This window comes from Colossoma macropomum, unplaced genomic scaffold (genome assembly GCF_904425465.1).
Source record: "Colossoma macropomum unplaced genomic scaffold, Colossoma_macropomum, whole genome shotgun sequence".
NCBI lineage: Eukaryota > Metazoa > Chordata > Actinopteri > Characiformes > Serrasalmidae > Colossoma > Colossoma macropomum.
In genome coordinates this window covers 29322500-29341899 of record NW_023494799.1, presented here as the reverse complement: position 1 = coordinate 29341899, position 19400 = coordinate 29322500, and the positions used below count along the sequence as shown (strand labels likewise).

The 19400-nt window shown below is 39.2% G+C and overlaps 1 protein-coding gene across 3 annotated transcripts in view; it reads right to left on the bottom strand.

The window, feature by feature from the left end:
* tle2b (TLE family member 2, transcriptional corepressor b) overlaps positions 1-19400 on the bottom strand; it is a 102265-nt gene that overhangs the window by 27936 nt on the left and 54929 nt on the right. For 2 of the 3 annotated variants that reach the window (XM_036586263.1, XM_036586264.1), the window contains exons 5-8: positions 7799-7861; positions 4673-4747; positions 2822-2999; positions 335-351 (exon numbers count right to left, since the gene is read on the bottom strand). In XM_036586263.1, the coding sequence (XP_036442156.1) occupies positions 335-351; positions 2822-2999; positions 4673-4747; positions 7799-7861 (333 nt within the window). The remainder of the gene's footprint in view (positions 1-334; positions 352-2821; positions 3000-4672; positions 4748-7798; positions 7862-19400) is intronic. The other variant, XM_036586265.1, reaches the window with a different exon arrangement.

Here is a 19400-nt window from a genome sequence, read left to right as displayed (position 1 = left end):
AATTCTGAGCTTTTCACACCAAACCACTCTAAATGACAATGCTTACATCTTAACCACTTAGAATTTTGATAAATGGGTGGAATTCCCCTTCAATGTATTAATAAAGAGTTTTACAAGGAATGAGAGTCTTTTTACTACTCTGCTATTTTGCTGTTTTTGTCAATCAGTTTGTGTTTGAAAATAAGCGCCAAATAATCTGAGCTGCAGAGAAGGTAAAAAGAAAGAATGGACTCATATATGACTATTCCTTTCTTTAAACCCTCCATATTTGGAGTCATTCATCAAAGTCACTGGGGTGGACACACACACACATACATACAGGTCTGTAACTCACCCTGCTGGGCGCACCCTCTGAGAGCAAAGAGAGAGAGAGAGAGGGAGAGAGAGGGAGAGAGAGGGAAAGAGAAGAGTCAGGGAGAGACAGAGGAGAGTGAAAGAGCGAGAGAGAGAGAGAGAGAGAGAGAGAGAGAAACAGAGAGAGGAGAGAAGAGAGGGGGATTGACGTCAGTCTAGATAATAATAACAACAGTCCCCACAGCAAGCCAAGGTCATGGTGAAAAAGCCGTCCGGCTGCTATAAAAATACATCTATTGTATTGAGCTCCACTCCCCATCCCTCCTGCACACGGGCTACAGAGCCAGCAGGACACACAGCAGAGCAGAGCAGAGTGACACTACTGCACCCAGACACTGCATCTCTCTCTCTCTCTCTCTCTCTCTCTCCCAATTGAACATCTCTCACTCGCTTTTCTCAGCTTCCTCTGACATTTGCAGAACAGTGAACACGAGCCTTATGACAGCTGCGGACATCCGCAGAACCTCAGGTTTCTTGTAGCAATCAAAAACATGAGAACCTCTCACTGATATTTAATTTGAAGCCATCCTGTGCAATTGATGAATCTTAAAAATGCTCCAAAATTGCTTGGAGTAAAATCTCTCTACTTTAACTGGCTTTAAAAGTAAAGAACATTTTTGCCCTACTTTTTGGATATACCTGTTTTTTTCCACAGTGACGATCTGTTAAACACTACTGTGATATCAGCATTTGCGCTGTTGATACTGCAGAAAGCTATAATATTCAGATGATCCCTCTAACAAATTTGAAACAGTTTTAGTCAGAATAATGTGGGCTAATCTTTAATGATGTCCTATCAAAGGATGTGAGGCACATCGCAATCACAGTACGTAGCAATATAATCGCAATGTGGTGTTATGCCCCGATTCTGCAGCCTTGAGAAGGAGAAACATATTTAACATAGTTTATCAATATTAATATATTTTTGGTATGTTTAACTTTACTGGGTTACTAAATGTGAACTCTTTTGTATTTAATGAACTGAGTTTAAGCATTTAAGAAAAACAAAAACTGCTTTTTGTCCTTCGGTCTTTCATACGCAAATCTCACTCAAAGGCACTATGGGTATCTTACTATGGGTGGGAGATAAAACTTTACGATATGGTTATAAATTGGATATAAATTATGTCACGATTATGTTTAATTACATTTATAAAATTTTTCCTTTGATATAAGGTATTGCTATAATTTTAATGAATACTCTGAACTTATATTGCTGTTACTGAACAGTAACAGCTTGAAAAGTGGTCTATTAAAGCAATAAGCCACGAGAGGCTGTGTTTATCCAGTAAAAACCACTTTGCATCGTGCCTAAGAACACCCTTCCCCTGATAAAATCGCATTAACGTACAGCCTCAAGTGGCTTATTGCTTTTAGAAAATGGCAGCCAATGTATATGATAAAATACACAACTTTTCAGAAAATAATTTAAGTTAGTATTAATAATAATCGACATAAACAAGTATTCTGCCAAGAAATGTAGTTCCTTTAGAGTCTGGTATCATTGCCAAGCAACTGCTGAATGAGGAGAATGTTCGATCCCCCATCGCTGTATATTGTGGTCATTTCATGAATTCTTTAACTTTTGTTGTATTACAATGAACGTATGATAATAAAGCGCTATTTAACGCAAAAACTACTGCTGTATAAGTACTTTTTGGTCACCAGATTACCTTCCTGAGTCTTATTTAGCACGAATTCAGCTGAGCCCCTCTTCTCACTCTGGGGCTGAATCTCAAATAGCTCCCTGCTCCCTACATAGTGCACTACGTTGGAATTTAAAAACTGGATCCTGCACCCCAACAGTGCAAAATACACTTAAGAAATAGAAATTTGGAACTCAGCCACATCCGTACTTGATAAATGATGCACTATTTGGCTGTAGAGGCTAGAATTTCTAAACTTTCATAGCTGGCACACTATTAAGGGAGTACAGAGCCATTTGGGATTCAGCCTGGGTTTGAGTATGGCTTCAGTAATTAGTTCAATGCTTCATTGCATGTTTCATTAACAAGGACACAAATGCAAAGCACTGATCCAATAAAGCATCAAAAGATATTCTGATATCATTAGACATCAAATGGTGGCCCTTTGTGGAGAATTTTCTGTCTGCTAAATCTGAGCGAGTGAGTTAAAAGCTAGTTCAATGTGGTGCTTTGCTCCTAAAAAAATTAACATGGGCTAAAGACCGCATAACTGGTCCACCTTAACTGGCGCAGCAAAACACTGAACAAAAAACATCACTGTAGTCTTGAGAGCATCTTTGTAAAATGTGGCTCTGCTGTTTAGCTGGTGCATTTTGTCTGTTCCAACTGTTTCACACCCTTAATAAGTCCAAATTCTGTGTTACGTATTGTGAATTGTGACAATATCTTAAAATACTGCATGGCCTCTGGAGTCCAACAGCAGTAATAAAGTGGACAGAGAGAGTGCCCCTCTCGCCTCCCCTCCCGCACCACAAACACACCTCGGAGGTGCTCTGCGTCCAGGTGATTGCGCTCATCTTTGCCGGTCAGGTGAGCGGACACTCCGAGTGCTCCGGTGAGGGCTAGCAGGCCTGAGCCACCCCCCAGGGCCAGTCCGGACGGGTGGGGGGTCAGAGGAATACCCGCAGTGTGGTGGGACAGATGCTGGAGCTGCTGCTGCTGAGAGAGAGAGAGAGAGAGAGAGAGAGAGAGAGAGAGAGACAGGGGCACACACAGAGACAGAAGCAGAAAGAGAGACAGACAGCAAGAGACAGAGACACAGAGAAAGGAGAGGAACAGAGTGAGATACAGAGTGAGAGAGACAGAGTGAGAGAGAGAGACAGATGGACAGACAGAGAAAAACAGCGAGAGAGAGAGGGCAGAGAAAGAGACAGAAGAGAGAGGATGAGAGAGGGAGAGAGAGACAAACAGAAAGAGAGAGACAAACAGAAAGAGAGAAACAGAATGAGAGACAGAGAGAAACAGACAGAAAGAAAGAAAGAGACATGTGAGACGGAGAGGGAAGGATAGATAGATAGATAGTTAGATAGATAGATAGATAGATAGATAGATAGACAGCAGAGACAAAAGAGGCAATGAGGAAAGAAAAAAAGAAAAACAGATAAAGCAGATAAAGCGAGGCTGTTCTGCTGTGGGTTAAATGACTGCCTGTGTTGTTCTGTTCAGTGTGTTCAGTGTGTGTGTGTGTTATTGAGACTCTCTCTCCAGCACACCGCTTTTCTCACTTCTGATCATATTACTCCACTTAAGCCCCATTGTTAGAGCTCCCACAGTACAATAACAGTACAGAGAGAGGGAGCGAGAGAGAGAGAGAGAGAGAGAGAGAGAGAGATGAATGCTATTATCTACTGTGAAATGTGTTTATGTGTTTCTGATCTTATGTGTGGATCACAGTTGAAAACTACCCAGAATCCCTTACATGTGCTCATAATGGAAGTACATACTGATTCCACCCATACAATAGGAAATATATACTGAAAATATATTACAATTAGGACCGTTGAATGTGAAATAATCAATGATCTTGTGTGATTAACCATGACAAACAGTATGTCTGTTATTTGTTGAAATGTGATCCTAAAGTGTGTTCACATGAAAATGACATCACTTATACAGAGTGAACACAGTTTTCCAATTTTTAATCATTGAGCAATAGTGTCTGCACGTTCCAACCAATGAGTGTATACACGCTTATGCAAAAGTTTGGGCGCCTTGGTCATACAACATGTTTTGTTGATTTTTTAAGTGAAAATTAGGTAACACATCCTCTATAGAAAAATCTTAAACATGGCATCTGCTGCAAATGTTAGTGCACTATTGCTACTTATATTCTGTGTATATATACATATATATATATATATATATATATATATATATAACAGAAACTATACATATATTGCTGCTGTCTAAACAAAACCTCAGATCTCCATTTTTGATGTTTTTAAGGTTTTTTTTTTATATTGAGTGTACATTTTGTGATGGACAGACCAACAGAAATGACCCAAAAATATTTGAAAGTCTGGTTTCATTGACTTACATTAAAAGCAGAGTACGTTTTTCCTTCTCCTGTGAAGTTCTCATTTTGGAGATAGGATTTATATATATATATATATATATATATAATGTGCCATAACTTTTGCATAGGCCATTTACTATTTGTTCCTAATATGTTCAATTAAGCAGACAACCAGTAATTGTGTATTAAAATGTGTAGTAGCGTGTTCTTTGTAGAAGATGTGTAACTTATTTTCACTTAGAAAATCAACAAAATATGTCATGTGACCAGGGGCAACAAACTGCACAACTGCATGAGAAGGTCAGAGGTCACTCACCCCAATGATGGCATTCAGCTCCGCCATGGTGACCTGTTTAGCCCGCTCCACAGCCTGCACCACCTGCTGCTGGTGCTAAACACACACGCATACGGAGTTAGAGACTGTAAACAAAGAACGAAGAGAACACAAATATACACAAGACGACGGGAAACAGCAACACAGGTGACGAGTAAAGAAACGCGCACAGGCACACGCGCTTACGCTCACACACATACCACAAACAATGACCTCAACCACACACATAACAAACAACTGTGATGCAAACCATAAAACAAACAGTCAAACACAAAGGCAAACAGAGGAAGGGGGGAGGCACATATTTGCACCCTGCTTCCACACACACACATTCAAAACACCTGCATGCACACACACACACACACACACACACACACATATGCGTTCACTGTAAACATAGACTGAGTACACATCATCCTGACCTTTCCTGTCAGTGAATCCAAGCTCACAGTAGTGACCATAGCAGCCTACTTTATCAGAGAGCATTTACTCAGTGAATCAGGTTACATCTTACACAGCTGTACGTGGGTTCATGTTTGGTCTCACGTGGGTGTACATGGAATACGGTTTTGTCTCACGCAGCTGTACGTAGGTTCTTGTTGTGTCTCACGTACATGGATTTAGGTTTTGTCTCACACAGCTGTACATGGATTTGTTTTGTCTCATGTAGCTGTACATGGGTTCATGTTTTGTCTCACGCAGCTGTATATGGATTTATGTTTTGTCTCACGTAGCTGTACATGGATTTATGTTTTGTCTCGCGTAGCTGTACATGGATTTATGTTTTGTCTCGCGTAGCTGTACATGGATTTATGTTTTGTCTCGCGTAGCTGTACATGGATTTATGTTTTGTCTCACGTAGCTGTACATGGATTTATGTTTTGTCTCGCGTAGCTGTACATGGATTTATGTTTTGTCTCGCGTAGCTGTACATGGATTTATGTTTTGTCTCACGCAGCTGTACATCAATTTACGCTTTGTCTCACGTAGCTGTACAAGGATTTATGTTTTGTCTCACGTAGCTGTACATGGATTTAGATTTTGTCTCACGCAGCTGTACATGAATTCATGTTTAGTTTCACACAGCCGTACATGGATTCATGTTTTGTCTTTTCTCTCACATTTTATCTTTTGTAGTTTCTCTCAGTGTTTCTTCTTCCTCTTGCTTTTAGGGAGTTTTTCCTGCCACAGTTGCCCTTAGCTGCTCATAAGGGACTTTTACCTACACTCCTGTAAAGCTGCTTTGGGGCAACATCGTAAAAAGTGCTATACAAATACAACCTATTTCTATAAATCGACTGTTATAATTTCTTTGCTCTGAACAATAAGTGAATAGCGACAAAGAAAGTAATTCATTGTGTAACAAATTTAAGAGTAAAATGTGGTCATAAACATATTCAACCCACACACATTACAGAAAGCTAACTGAGGAATGGCTTTAACAAATGTTTTGTTTCCAGAAGGCCTGAACGGAAAAGAAAACAAGTGAATAATTCAGCAACTTCTAATGAGTTTTTGAAAGACTCTTATCAGGACTGCACTGTTAGTGTGTTTCTCTGTGGTTCTTAATAGAAAGAAATATGACAGTAATAAATTCGTACTGCTAATATTCTTACATCACTGTGGAATCTCATCAAAGGAGAGGCAAGAGAAGGCTAAACAAGCCCAACCTTTGAAGTAGTGAGTGGAAAATGCACCTGACGCACGCACGTAGTGTAATTAACACTCTGTTTTCCTTTACTCACATGAAAATTAGTGGCCTTGTGTTTCTGTGACACAGTGTGGAAAGAAAAGAGCTCCCAAGACATGAACTCAACCACTGAATTCTTCTTCAGTCATTTATGCATCCAGTGCCCTTCATGGCTGTTTAAGTGGGTGAAGCAACAGGGTTGGTAGAAGTGGTGTATCATATAAAAACATCAGGGCAGAAAAGGATACAAAAATACAAGCAACTTGAAGTGCTTCAGGGACAGTCTGAGTAAACAGCACTCGTCTGAGAAACGACTCTTCTAAAGAAGTAGCTCATTTGCGTAAACTTGCGTTACAAAAAAGCAGTTACACAATCTAATGCCACATAAACTAGTTATGTAAACTACTGTCACACAAATTACTGTAACACAAACTGTTACACAAATTACTGTTATGTAAACTACTGTAACACAAACTACTGTTACATTAACTGTCACAAACTACTGTCACACAAACTACTGTTATGCAAACTACTGTTACATTAACTAATGTCACAAACTACTGTCACGTAAACTACTGTTGTGCAAACTACTGTCACACAAGCTACTGTTACGCAAACTACTGTTATGTAAACTACTGTCACACAAACTACTGTTACGTAAACTACTGTCACGCAAACTACTATCACACAAACTACTGTTATGTAAACTACTGTCACATAAACTACTGTTACATCAACTACTGTCACAAATTACTGTCACACAAACTAGGCATTATGAAGCTGGAGCCATAAACAGCTGTGATGGGGAAGAATTCTACAAATTCTAGAATTCTAAAATTCTAGAATTTCTACCATATTTCACATATTTCTATAAATTTTAGAACCACAAAAATTCTTTTAGAATTCTAGAAATAAAAAAAAACATCCTACCAAAATTTCTACCAATTCTAAAATTCTGCAAATTTAGAAATAACATTAATAAACAAATCTTTTTGTGTCCAAAAATACAAAAATTCTACCAATTCTAGAAACAGCTACAACTACATTTTTTATTACTACATTATTTTCTAAAGTGACTGGGTTTGAGTCACAGTCAGTGAAGACCACAGTCTGTGTTTGTTTTAGCTACACTGCTCAGTTAAATGACATCACTTTACTCTGAAACAGTAGCTGCTTTTGAAATTTTGTGATGTCAAACAAATGTCTGAGATTTAGCTGACACTCACAGCTCTGATTCAGCTGGAGACGTGTGATCGGATGGATGGAAATGTGAGAGGAAATTTGAGTGTTTGAGTCTTTAGCGAGGATGATGAAACAGTTTCACTGAATGTGTGTGTGTGTGTGTGTGTGTGTGAGAGAGAGAGAGAGTGAGAGAGAGAGAAAAGTGAGAGACAAGTCGTCAGTCAATGTCAGCATACCTCCTGAGAGAGGAAAGGGATGATCTGAGCACAGATAGCGCTGAGCCGCTTCACGATCTCCGCCTGTCAGAGAAACACACACACACACACACACACACACACACACACACACACACACACACAGGTAATGGTTACATTAGAAAAGTACATCCATTATATTTACATTCACCAGCACAGGAATTTTATGGTGCATATTGAGGTGAAGCCTGATATGGAAATTTTGGGATCAATATTCATACATACACTCATCATCCACTGGATCAAAACCGCAAACCTTCTCAACCCCTCTACACCCCCCCACCCCAGGCCTATCAGCTGATGCACGATTCAAAGTTCTTTACTGTCATGTGAATAAAGCAGGGATGCTCGTATTCATCCAAGATCAGAATCCTCTGATTTTTGCTCAAAACACAGAATCTGCAATTAGCCAAGTTATTGTTTTTTATTTTGGTAGATCTGTGTTGCAGTTATGACACAAATAACGAGAAGCAGGTAAGTGCACTCTCGCTATGTCTGAACGCTGCTACACATATACCAAAATGTCGTAGCGTAATAATTACACATGACTCACTGTGCTAAATACAGAGTGGCCTCTTACTTTCAGTGTAGCACTTTATCTGAATAATGACACTTAAATAAGGAACTGATTTCAAATTTAAGCATTAAAATGCCAGACTAGCTAATTAAAGAGCAAATAATGTTGTTCATATTACAAGTACGGCTATTAGAAAGTACTGGAAACGTGCAAGTTTGCTTCATGTGCTCTTCTACCACATACAGTGTGAGCTTCAGGTAAAAAAAAAAAAAAACAGGCTAACAAGCGTTGGCCAAAATATCAACCATCGGCCAGTTTGACTGTGAAAGACATCCGAAAGTGCTGCATCCTTGGTGAAAAGTGCAATCAGATTTTTAATTGCATGTCTTTTTCTAGACTTTGTTAGCACATAATACTCACAGTAAACATGTTTTACATGGAAAACGTAAACAAAAATATGACAAACACAGTCAGTGAAGTGAAAGTACCTGTGGTGAAGTAGATGTAGTATAGCATATTGTTAATATAATGTTTAAATATAATAATAATGTTTAAATATGCCAGCAGCTGGTTACACTGTGTCAAAATTTCATGATGAATCAGCCAATAGAAATGGTCCAAAATGACAGAGTCTTGTTGCATTAATGTTCACTGAATGCTAAGAGTGTTTCTTCCTTCTCCAGTCAAGTCACTTTTTAGCGATACAAAGTTTTGTTCTGACCATGACCATATAAGTGTGCGACAGAGCAGTTCATTCACAACAGTAATTTGTTTTTAAAGTTCACATTAGCAGTTTGCAGGTTGAAATATCAGACGCAAGTTAAACTGAATCACTTTGCAGTAAGTAAGACTTATTCATGTTCTTCATCGGTGTTCAGTTTCTGACCAGAGAGCTGCGCTCGGCTGGACATTTTTGGCCAGCGCACCACTCTCAACCTAGCAATGACATTGATGGGTGTAAAAACCCCTACAACACTGAAGAGCCTGGCACACTCGTACCAGCACCACACACACTAACTACCATGTCACAGTGCGGTGTCACAGCTGTCCTGAGGCTGGTCCACCACTACAAAAAATATCTGGTCAACAGTGGTCCTGATGTTTCATGAAGTAAGTGACATTGTATTGTACATTAAGGGGCCTTAAACTAAAGAGAAACACTTTGTTTGAAGGTCACATACATACGGACTTCATAATACATGTATAAACACTGAGTCATTTATTATAACTTTAATAGTTCAGTATTTATGAACAGCCTTTTGTCAGAAATTGCAAAATGACCTAAGTTATTCTATGACAAGCAACCTGAAAGTAAAGGGTAACCTACTCAGGGACCTCATAATGCAAGCATAAGCAGTAAAAAACTTTCATAAAGCAATGAGATGATATGAGATGCTTTATGAACTACATGACATTGTCTTGATGTAAGTATTGTACTGAAGTAAAGTGTTTAAGTGAGGCCAATGGCAACACTGTGAACAATTCATGTACCTTTTCCTAACAGAGCACCACACTATTCTTCCACTTCCACTTAAGGCATTTTTCCAATGAACGTTCAAAAACAAGAACTGACCCAAAGGAACGTACGGTTCTAGTTCTAGCTTATTTTCCACCTACTTAAAAGACATTAACAATTTAATTGTCCTTTTGGACATTTTATGCCACTCTGAAGAGTCTAATTTGGCTAATTAGCTTTGTTGCTAACTAGTAGTTACCTCAGCTTATTGGCAGACATGAAATGATGTTCTGTGCTCACAAACTCACAGGAATGTTCCTAATCACACATAGTCATGTAAAGAGTCTAAAAAAGCTTCTATTTTTTCTCAGTTGAGTGTAAAAATATGAGAAAAATACCTTTGTTTTGTGGAGGCTAGCATAAAAGCTAAAAGCACTCGTGTTAGTTTCCTAACTAGCTATGTTACCTTAGCACACTCTTTACAGAGTAACAGCAATGAACACATCGACATAACATTCCAGTTTACATTCTACTGCACTTACTGGGGATGTGATAATGCTTTTTATCTTTACCTGGAACAGTAAAGAACTTGCTGAATTGTCGTTGGTTTAGCTGCCAGTGTTAGCAAAGACAGATCAAAATGCCCCCAAGTGCCATTAGGTCCTGTTGGTACCAATATTGAGCTGATACCAGACACCATTAAACTGGATTCTTCAGTACCGACCACTGGTTAACAGAAAAGGAGTCATTCTATGGAAACGTCCATTTTTGTGTTCCTAGCACTTAGATATATTATACCTGTTAGGGTTACAATTTATTTATATTTTAAAATAAAATAATAAGCTATTTGAATAGTTACACCTTTTTGAGCCTCAATTCAGCAATACTGGCTTTTAAATCAATTATACAGAATTCCAAGCACCACAGTAGGGCTCGTCCTCACAGTCACGTGTAAAGGGTGAGGCCATATTTTGAGGTAAAAAACATGTTTTTCTGCAATTTTAACTGCGGTAATCTATACATGACTATGAAATAAACAATTTAAATAACAAAGAAAACAAATGGCAAATAAATATTCTAAAATATATAATGAAAGTTGTGGTCCCCAGGAGTCGTGTCACTGGTGTTACTGCGTAACAAAAAAATCTCTTATTTTCAAATAAAAATCACACTGATGATATCACTTGACTTCCTTTTACATATTTTCTGAGAGTCTATGAAGAAAAGCACATGGTGAATCCACTGTGTCTTTTCAGTTATCAGAAATTTCCTCATTTCGCTCATGATTTTATACAAAGCTTTTAGTTGAAGTCACTGGTGTGACCTACTTTATTCTTGGGTAACTGTGAAAAAATAGAACACAAATGGAATAAATTACATATTTTAGTGGATATTCCATGATTGACAACATGTGGTTTGATGCTCTGTAGCAGCCGTTTTGTAAAATGAATTTTTCATTAAAAATGTCACTGGTGCTATCTTTCTTATGTGTAACATCAATGACGATCAGTAACAGCAGTGACTCCTATGGATAGACAAAAAAGGGGACATTTCTGTAGAATGACCCAAAGGCATATTTTCAGTTTTCAGGTGTCAAAGGCTTCGACACTTTGTGCAGTGGGAAAAACACCTTTAGACCCACTAATTATTTCACTGATGTAATGACTGAAGGCTTATATTAGGCCTGATATAGCTGTAAAGCAGTGAGCTGATCAGGCTCTAGTTTAGCCAAGAGTGTATTGTTCAAAAAAAGTGTATTTGAACAAGGGATTTAGACAAAGAGATTGTTGAAATGAAGAGAGAAAAGGAGAGAGAGAGAGAGAGAGAGAGAGAGAGAGAGAGAGAGAGGAAGCTATTAAGCTCAGCTGTGTTGGTGGATGTCGTTTTTCATGTGCACTTTTGACTACATCTCTCTGTTTTCATCTCTTGCACTCGTTCAGCTGCCGTTGTTGTTAGTGTGTGTGTGTGTGCGTGTGTGTGTGTGTGTGTGTGTGTGTGTGTGTGTGTGTGTGTGTGTGTGCTGAATGCTATTCATTCATCTATTTTTCTCGGCTGTATGAGAGTGGGGAGTGTACTCTGGGCTTGAAGAGTCTGAACAGATTCAGTCTACTGCCAGAACACACACACACACACACACACACACACACACAACACTGTTTACTAATTATGTACTCACTCAGAGAAAAAGAGATAACCGCGCGCGAGCACACATACACACACACAAACACACACGCTCCTCTTTCTCTCCTCCCTCTAGGTGCTCTCTCGCTCTAACCATCTTCCCACACAGCCATTATTTTCCTTTCATCCTTTCTCTTGCTTCACCTCTTCTCTATCTCTCCCTCTCTCTCTCTCTCTCTCTCTCCTGTCCTCAGAGTCCCTGTCATACTCACACATTCAGAGAGATAGATAGATACAGAGAGAGAGAGAGAGAGAGAGAGTGAGAGAGATAGAGAGAGAGAAAGAGAGAGAGATAGAGAGAAGGAGACAGTGAGAGAGAGCCTATATTTCATAGCAAAAACAGGAAAAGGACAGGTTCACATTCAAGTAATTTTCTATGTATGTTTGTCCCGATTTCATATATTTTGGCTTTGACACCAGTACCAAGTGCTCAATGCCAAATGATACCATAACAAGATTATAAACACTGATTTTTGAAATGTAATCCTTATTTTTCCACACAAGCTGTTCAGTTGTTAAAGCTGCACTATGTAAGACCGTTTTGTTAAAACTGAAATACGTGGCGTTACTAAGTCAGCAGAAAAAACAGGCTAAAATCTGCTGCACGTGTGCGGCTTATCACCCTGTAAAGCCTGAAATAATAAAAAGACAGAGGTGTCAGGTTTGTTTTTAGTGAGCTTTTCAGACCATCATACATCTTTATAAATTAATATTAAGATGCAAAATACAGGGAGTCCTAATTAACTCACTGGACCCCCTTGCCTGTCTCAAAATCAAAATTCTAGGGGGTCCCTGAGAATAGACTTATGATGTTATGCGGTCCGTTAGTGAAAAACAGATGCTTAAATGCAAATTCAGGTCACTGTTTAGTTGCTTCACTCACAAATCGCAAAGTGTCGAGCTTCTTTCTTTGACGTTCTTAATTAACTTGAAAAGCAGCGCTGGTCTGCCTCAGGGTGGCACTGTAGCAAACTGGTTCACCCAGTTTGTCCTTCATAGCCTCACAAGTGTAATTATGCCCGGGATACCTCTGAAAAACTTTATAATACGCCGTAACATATTTGCAAATCTTAAATTCCTCACAAGATTGATAAAAAGAGTGAACTGGTACTCATTTCTCTAAACATTTTGCCGCCATTGATGCTAGCATCACTGCTGCTGTGACGAATGAGTTAGTAGCCTTGACTAAGTTCTCTTTGAATACTCTTTCAACGAGCACACACTCTTCAGACTCATCTGCTCGGGTAAGAGGTCCAAAACACAACCAACTTTAGAAAATGTTCTTCCACACATTGCGTGCAATTACACATTTCCACCAGAGAGGTCTTGTTAGCAATTAAACCAATGAGAGCTCCTCCTTCTGGATGTTTGCAGACATAAACAATCACCTCAACAATCAACGCGTTTCAGATCAGTTTTGACAGGTTTGACCCGGTTTTTGACCCAACTCGGAGCGTGATCTAGTGTAAACTGGTCAGCGACTCATTCTGAATGGATTCCTCCAACAGCCAATGAAGACTGAGAGCACAAAAGAAGAAAATACAGCAAGTAAACAAAGAAAAATGGCGAAAAGTCATGTGTGGAGCGAAGCTTTTTAATGAGCTGCGTTTAAGGCCTGAGCACAATCAAGTTTATGTACATTTAAAACTCTAAAAAATACCACTGACCACTGACCTCACTTAAACATGTTTACCTGCTGCTTCTTTACTGCGTCAGTGCAAACAGCAGAGAAAACAGCAGCAGCTGCGCCACGTTTGTTTATTTGCGTCTTCTAGTAACGTCTTCTAGTTCCGTCTGTTTCAGCAACAGCTTAAAAGTCGAGTTGTGTGTGATCCCTAATCGTTTAGTGTGTGATCCCCAATATTTCAGTCGCACAAAAAAATGTGCAAAAACCAGTCGCCAGTGAGATGCCCAGTCTTTTTATAATCTGTTATGACTTTAAAACTCGTGGAGTGAATCCAAAGGTTAAAAGAGCTATTAACACTATTCTTACAACTTTACATAGAAATATGTTCATTTTTTTGGCTTTGTGAACTATGAAGCATTCAGTCACATGAATTTGTCTGATATAAACGAACTGACTATAAATAAATGTATAGAGAAAATAAAACTTGGTGTGTGTATGTGTGTGTATATGTGTAATACTACTCTGGCCCCGCACTAGTAGCTTTGTAGGCCTCCAAAATAATCCAGGGGAAACACTGCTAATGGGCATGTCTCTGATCATCCATGTCAAATTAGCACACACAATCTCATACGCCTATAGACACAATGTTACGTTAATGTAATGTTAGCTTATTTAATTTAAGAAGCAGAAGGATTGAAAGTTTCAAAGTCAAACTGTGAAGAAGCTCTGACCTTTCAGCACATCACTCAACAGCAGTTCTATGTTATTTTTGGAGCATATGTGCATGAATGCGTGTATGTGTACATCAGTGGGCGGACAGACTGGGCGATTGTTTGATCTTGACCTTGCCTGTAGTCCCAGTTTTACCACCATTAGCCTTATTGACCAAGTACATACACATCATCACATCCTTCATCCGCAGCACCGTCTGGTATGCAAACATTTCTTTAGGTCGCTGTGTTCTTTGTGCTGGATCAGTTACTGAGAGGCTTTTCTGGCAGAGCTGTAATTGGGCAGTAGACACCGTAGCAGTGACAGAGATTAGACTGTATTATCCCTTTAGAAATGCGCCACGTTCATACAGAGTAATAAAGAATAAAGAGAAGAGTATTAAGGGGAGGAGAGAGAGAGGGGAGAGAGAGATCAGCTGGTCGTCAATTTCATTAAAAGTAATGCATGAAGTCATGCTATAAAACTAATGTTGGACTGGACTGAATCTGACTGAACAGACAAAATAGAGAGATGCCTGTTCTAAATGCCTTATTCACTACATAGTGCACTTGTTTGGACTCTTTGTAGTTGTATACCGCTAACATACAGGGGTCCCACAGTGCACTGTAGTACATTACAAACGACACACGCTAGCGAACATTGAATACCCATAAATACTCATAATTGCAATGACAAAATGTGACTAAAGCACAGAGCGACGAGCCAAACATTTCAAAAATTCATTCCCTTTGTAAATGTCATTCATTACAAAACTATGTACAGTAGCAGGGCCAACGCCAGCTATAGGCTGAATAGGCAACTGCCTATACCAGGGGTCGGCGACACGCGGTTAGTAGTCAGTATAACAAGTTCTTGCATGACTCCTGCACAGTCTGTAGGGACGTGACCATCCTTCAACCTGTCCTAATATGCTTCCATATACCCTCCACTGACCATGTGATCGTCTCCCATCATGGTCGGTTCTACAGCACGCTGTCTGCTATTATGGACTGCAGCCTCCAGTGAAGACGTGCACCAGCCCAGCAGAAAAAAAGAAGCACATGTGGAATATCAGCACTGACCCCTCCCAACCAGATGCCACTGGCTCCAAACACGTCCCTTTAGAGAGCACGGTACAGTTAGCACACCCTCTAAAGCAAAGACTGGAGGTACAGCATCTATTGACCTGCTCCTTCAGCACTACTGTAGCCTACACGAGAAATCCAGGTCAAATTTTTATCCACTCTAAACTCTTCCAATACACACACACACACACACACACACACACACTACACTTTCAGAAAAGAAGAGTACTGCACAGGTATATTTTAGTGCCCCAAAGTACAAACAACAATGTCCTTAAGGTTCAGTTGCATACCTTAAATGAGTTTTAAAAGGTAAACTATTTCCCAGAAAAAAGCATTAATCCTTTTTAATACTAACATGAATAATAAAGAAAAAGAAAAAAGACTTGCAATGGAATATGGTACAATTATGTTCCCTAGCTGAAGGTACTGAAGACGAACCCTTGAGGGTACCCCCCCAAGTGACAGTGTTTTAAGAGTGCAGAAATTCCCTTAAATTCAACCTTCATTCATCTTCACCACTATGTTTCCTTCACAGTGACACAAGGCTTAAGGTAAGATTTTCTGGACAGTTTAAAGTCTAAATTTGTACCACCTTGTTTGAAAAAAAGTTGGGACGCTGTGCAAAATGTATATAGAAACAAAATGCAAAGATGTGCAAATCATTTAAACCTCATATTCAATTGAAAATAGTACAAAGATAAAGACATATTAAATGTTGAAACAAATTTTACTGGTTTTTGAAAAATAATTTCCTATTTGAATTTGATGCCAACAACACGTTCCAAAAAAGTTGGGACAGGGGCATGTTTACCACTGTGTTTCATCACCTCTTTTCTTAACAACACTCTGTAAGCGTTTGGGAACTGAGGAGACCAACTGCTGCAGTTTCTGAAGTGAAACGTTTCCTATTCTTGTTTGATATAGGATTTCAGCTGCTCAACAGTTCAGGGTCTCCTTTGTCATATTTTTCATTTCATAATGAGCTAAATGTTTTCAATGGGTGGCAGGTCTGGACAGCAGGCAGGCCAGTTTAGCGCCCTGACTCTTTACTAGAGCCATGCTGTTCTAATACATGCAGAATGTGGTTTGTCATTGTCTTGCTGAAATAATCAAGGCCTTCACTGAAAAAGACGTCATCTGGATGGCAGCATATGTCGTCTGAAACCTGTATATATTGTTCAGCATTAATAGTGCCTTCACAGATGTCACCTGTGTCGTGTGCTCTAATGGACCTCCAAATCTTCACGAATGCTGGCTTTTGGACTGTGTGCTGATAACAAACTGGATGGTCCCTCTCCTTTTTAGCCCGAAGGACGTGCCGTCCATAATTACCAAAAAGAATTTCTAATTTTGATTTGTTGGACCACAGGGCACTTTTCCATTTTACCTCCATCCTAAACAAGCTAAGGCCCAGAGAAGGCAGCAGTTTTTCTGGATCTTGTTTATAAGTGGTTTCTTCTTTGCATTGAGTTTAACTTGCATTTGTGCATGCAGCAACAAACTGGGTTTACAGACAGTGGTTTTCAGAAGTGTTCCTGAGCCCATGCAGTGATATCCACGACAGAATCGTATCTGTTTTCAGTTCGGTGCAGCCTGAGGGCCCAAAGTACATGGCAGGCCAATATTGATCTTTCAGCCTTGTCCCTTGCATTTAATTTTTTGATGATATAATGTACTGTAGATGATGAAATTCCCAAGTTCTTTGCAATTTTATGTTCAGAAATGTTATTCTTGAATAGTTGCACTACTTGCCTGTGCAGTCTTTCAGAGTGGTGAACCCCTCCTAATCTTTACTTCTGAAAGACTCTGCCTTTTTTATACCCAATCATGTTACTGACTTGCTGCCAATTAACCTAATTAGTTGTGAGATATTCCACCAGGTGTTGCTGTTTTTCAAAAAACAATAAAGAATTGTTAAAGAATAAAGAATTCAACATTTGATATGTTGTCTTTGTACTTTTTGTCATTTAAATATAGGGTTTCAATTATTTGCACAACATTTCATTCTGTTTTCATTTAAATTTTGCACAGCATCCCAACTTTTTTTGAATCTGGGTTGTAATTGGGATTATGTGCATCATGAGCAGCAGAAAACACAAAAAAAGAAAAGAAAAAATGAGAAGAATGGAAGCTGCAATAAAGATAAAGAGTGGACACGCTTGTGTAATATTATATTTAGTTCAGGTATCTGCATACTGTTATCTTTTCTGACACTGAAAAATGAATAATTCAATAGCTGCTTTGACTAGAAATTAAACAAGTGAAGGTGGTCTCTGATTTCTGCACATCTAAAGACTAAATTCTGTAATATATTTTGTCCATGTGGAAATGACTGACACATCTGAATCAGGAAAATTTCATGCAGCACTTTTTTCAGTGCACATTTCATACTGAAATATGTAAATCTCTCTGAGCTCCCCAAATATTCTGTCGTGAGCAGCACCAAATATGCCAAATTCCAGAGCACGAAACGTACTGGCGAACAAAAGAGATTCTGATTCCCAGTGTGTGTGTGTGTGTGTGTGTGTGTGTGTGTGTGTTGGCTGAATACGTATGGGGTTTCTTTCTGTGCTGTGAAAGAGCTCCTCTAATGGCCCTTGCATTACAGTCACAGCCAACGCTGCAAGGTGTGCTTCAGAATAGCCATCTGTGTGCGTGAGTGAGTGCATGTGAGTAAGAGAGAGAGAACAAAATATGGCGAGGAGTAAAACAGTATGAAAAGGAGGAGGCATACAGAAATAAAATCTGTACTAAGCCGGAGAATCTTGTGGCCAAAATTATGAATTTGTGGCCTAAATAAAGGAACATGTTTAGCGTGTGAACATTGTACTTACAATTAACAAGCGTGTACAGTACCAAACGCTCGAGTGTTGCTTTGAAAAAGGAAATCATTATTCAAAACTTTGAATTAATAGGTACATCATTGTTATAATAACCACGGTGGTCCTTCCTGCCGAGCTAATCCGCCTTGATGTCATCCAGTCTAGGTCACTTCATTAGGTACTCTTTAGCTACTGCAGTGATAGCTTCTCAGTGTAACGCCACCTTATTTACAACCTCATTTCTATGGGTCAGTGGTAGCATTTTCCTTTTTCATGCAAAACTTCATTGCAATATATAGATATTTAACCCAAGCAATCATTTTATATATAACAAATATTACTGTGGTCTGACTGATGTATGCGACATAGGTAGCTAGACCGTCATTTGCAAAAGTTTGAAGATCCTACAGTCTCATTAAAAAAGGTAATAAACTGTCACTGGGGCAGTAAGCCCCTCTTGTCACTGGGGTGGGACCCTAAAGGGTACATCTCAGTACCTTTAGTCAGGGAACATAACAGAACCATAATTCATTGAAATTATATTTTCTAAGCTGTACTGACTCCGCACACTCCGTCTCGTCTCCAGCCTTTTTATTTTATTGTTCTGTTTTAAAATGTTAGGTTATGAAAATGTACAAATAAGTACTTTTCACCTGGAAAAACTTATTTAAGGTTCACAGCTGGACCTTAAAACCACTGTTGTACCTTTGAGGGAACATTTACATTGTTTGTACCTTCAGGAACAAAAAAATGAAGTTGCACTGAACCTTTATTTCTAACAGTGTAGTTAAAACACACTTAACCCTTGTGTGGTGTTGACGTGTTTGTTAGTCAGTTGTCTGGTTGACCCAATGCATTACTGTTTTTTTTTATTAATACAGCCAGAACCATTTAGGTAAAAATACCAGATGTTTAAAATATCACAAGTGGCCAGTATAAGGTTCTCCTATAGCAGCTGTAGCCAGTCAGCAGCCTGCCCATGTTGTCCACACTCACACACATATACAAACACACACACACACTGACACACACACTAACAGCAGGCCATGTAGGAGGAGAACAGAGTGAAGGGTCACAGCACCTCCACACTTTTACTCCCTGCGGGTTCAGCCCAACACCACATGTGTAATATAAATGTGTAGGGGGTGAACAGTGTGAAGTCACTGAAAATGTGTTATTTTA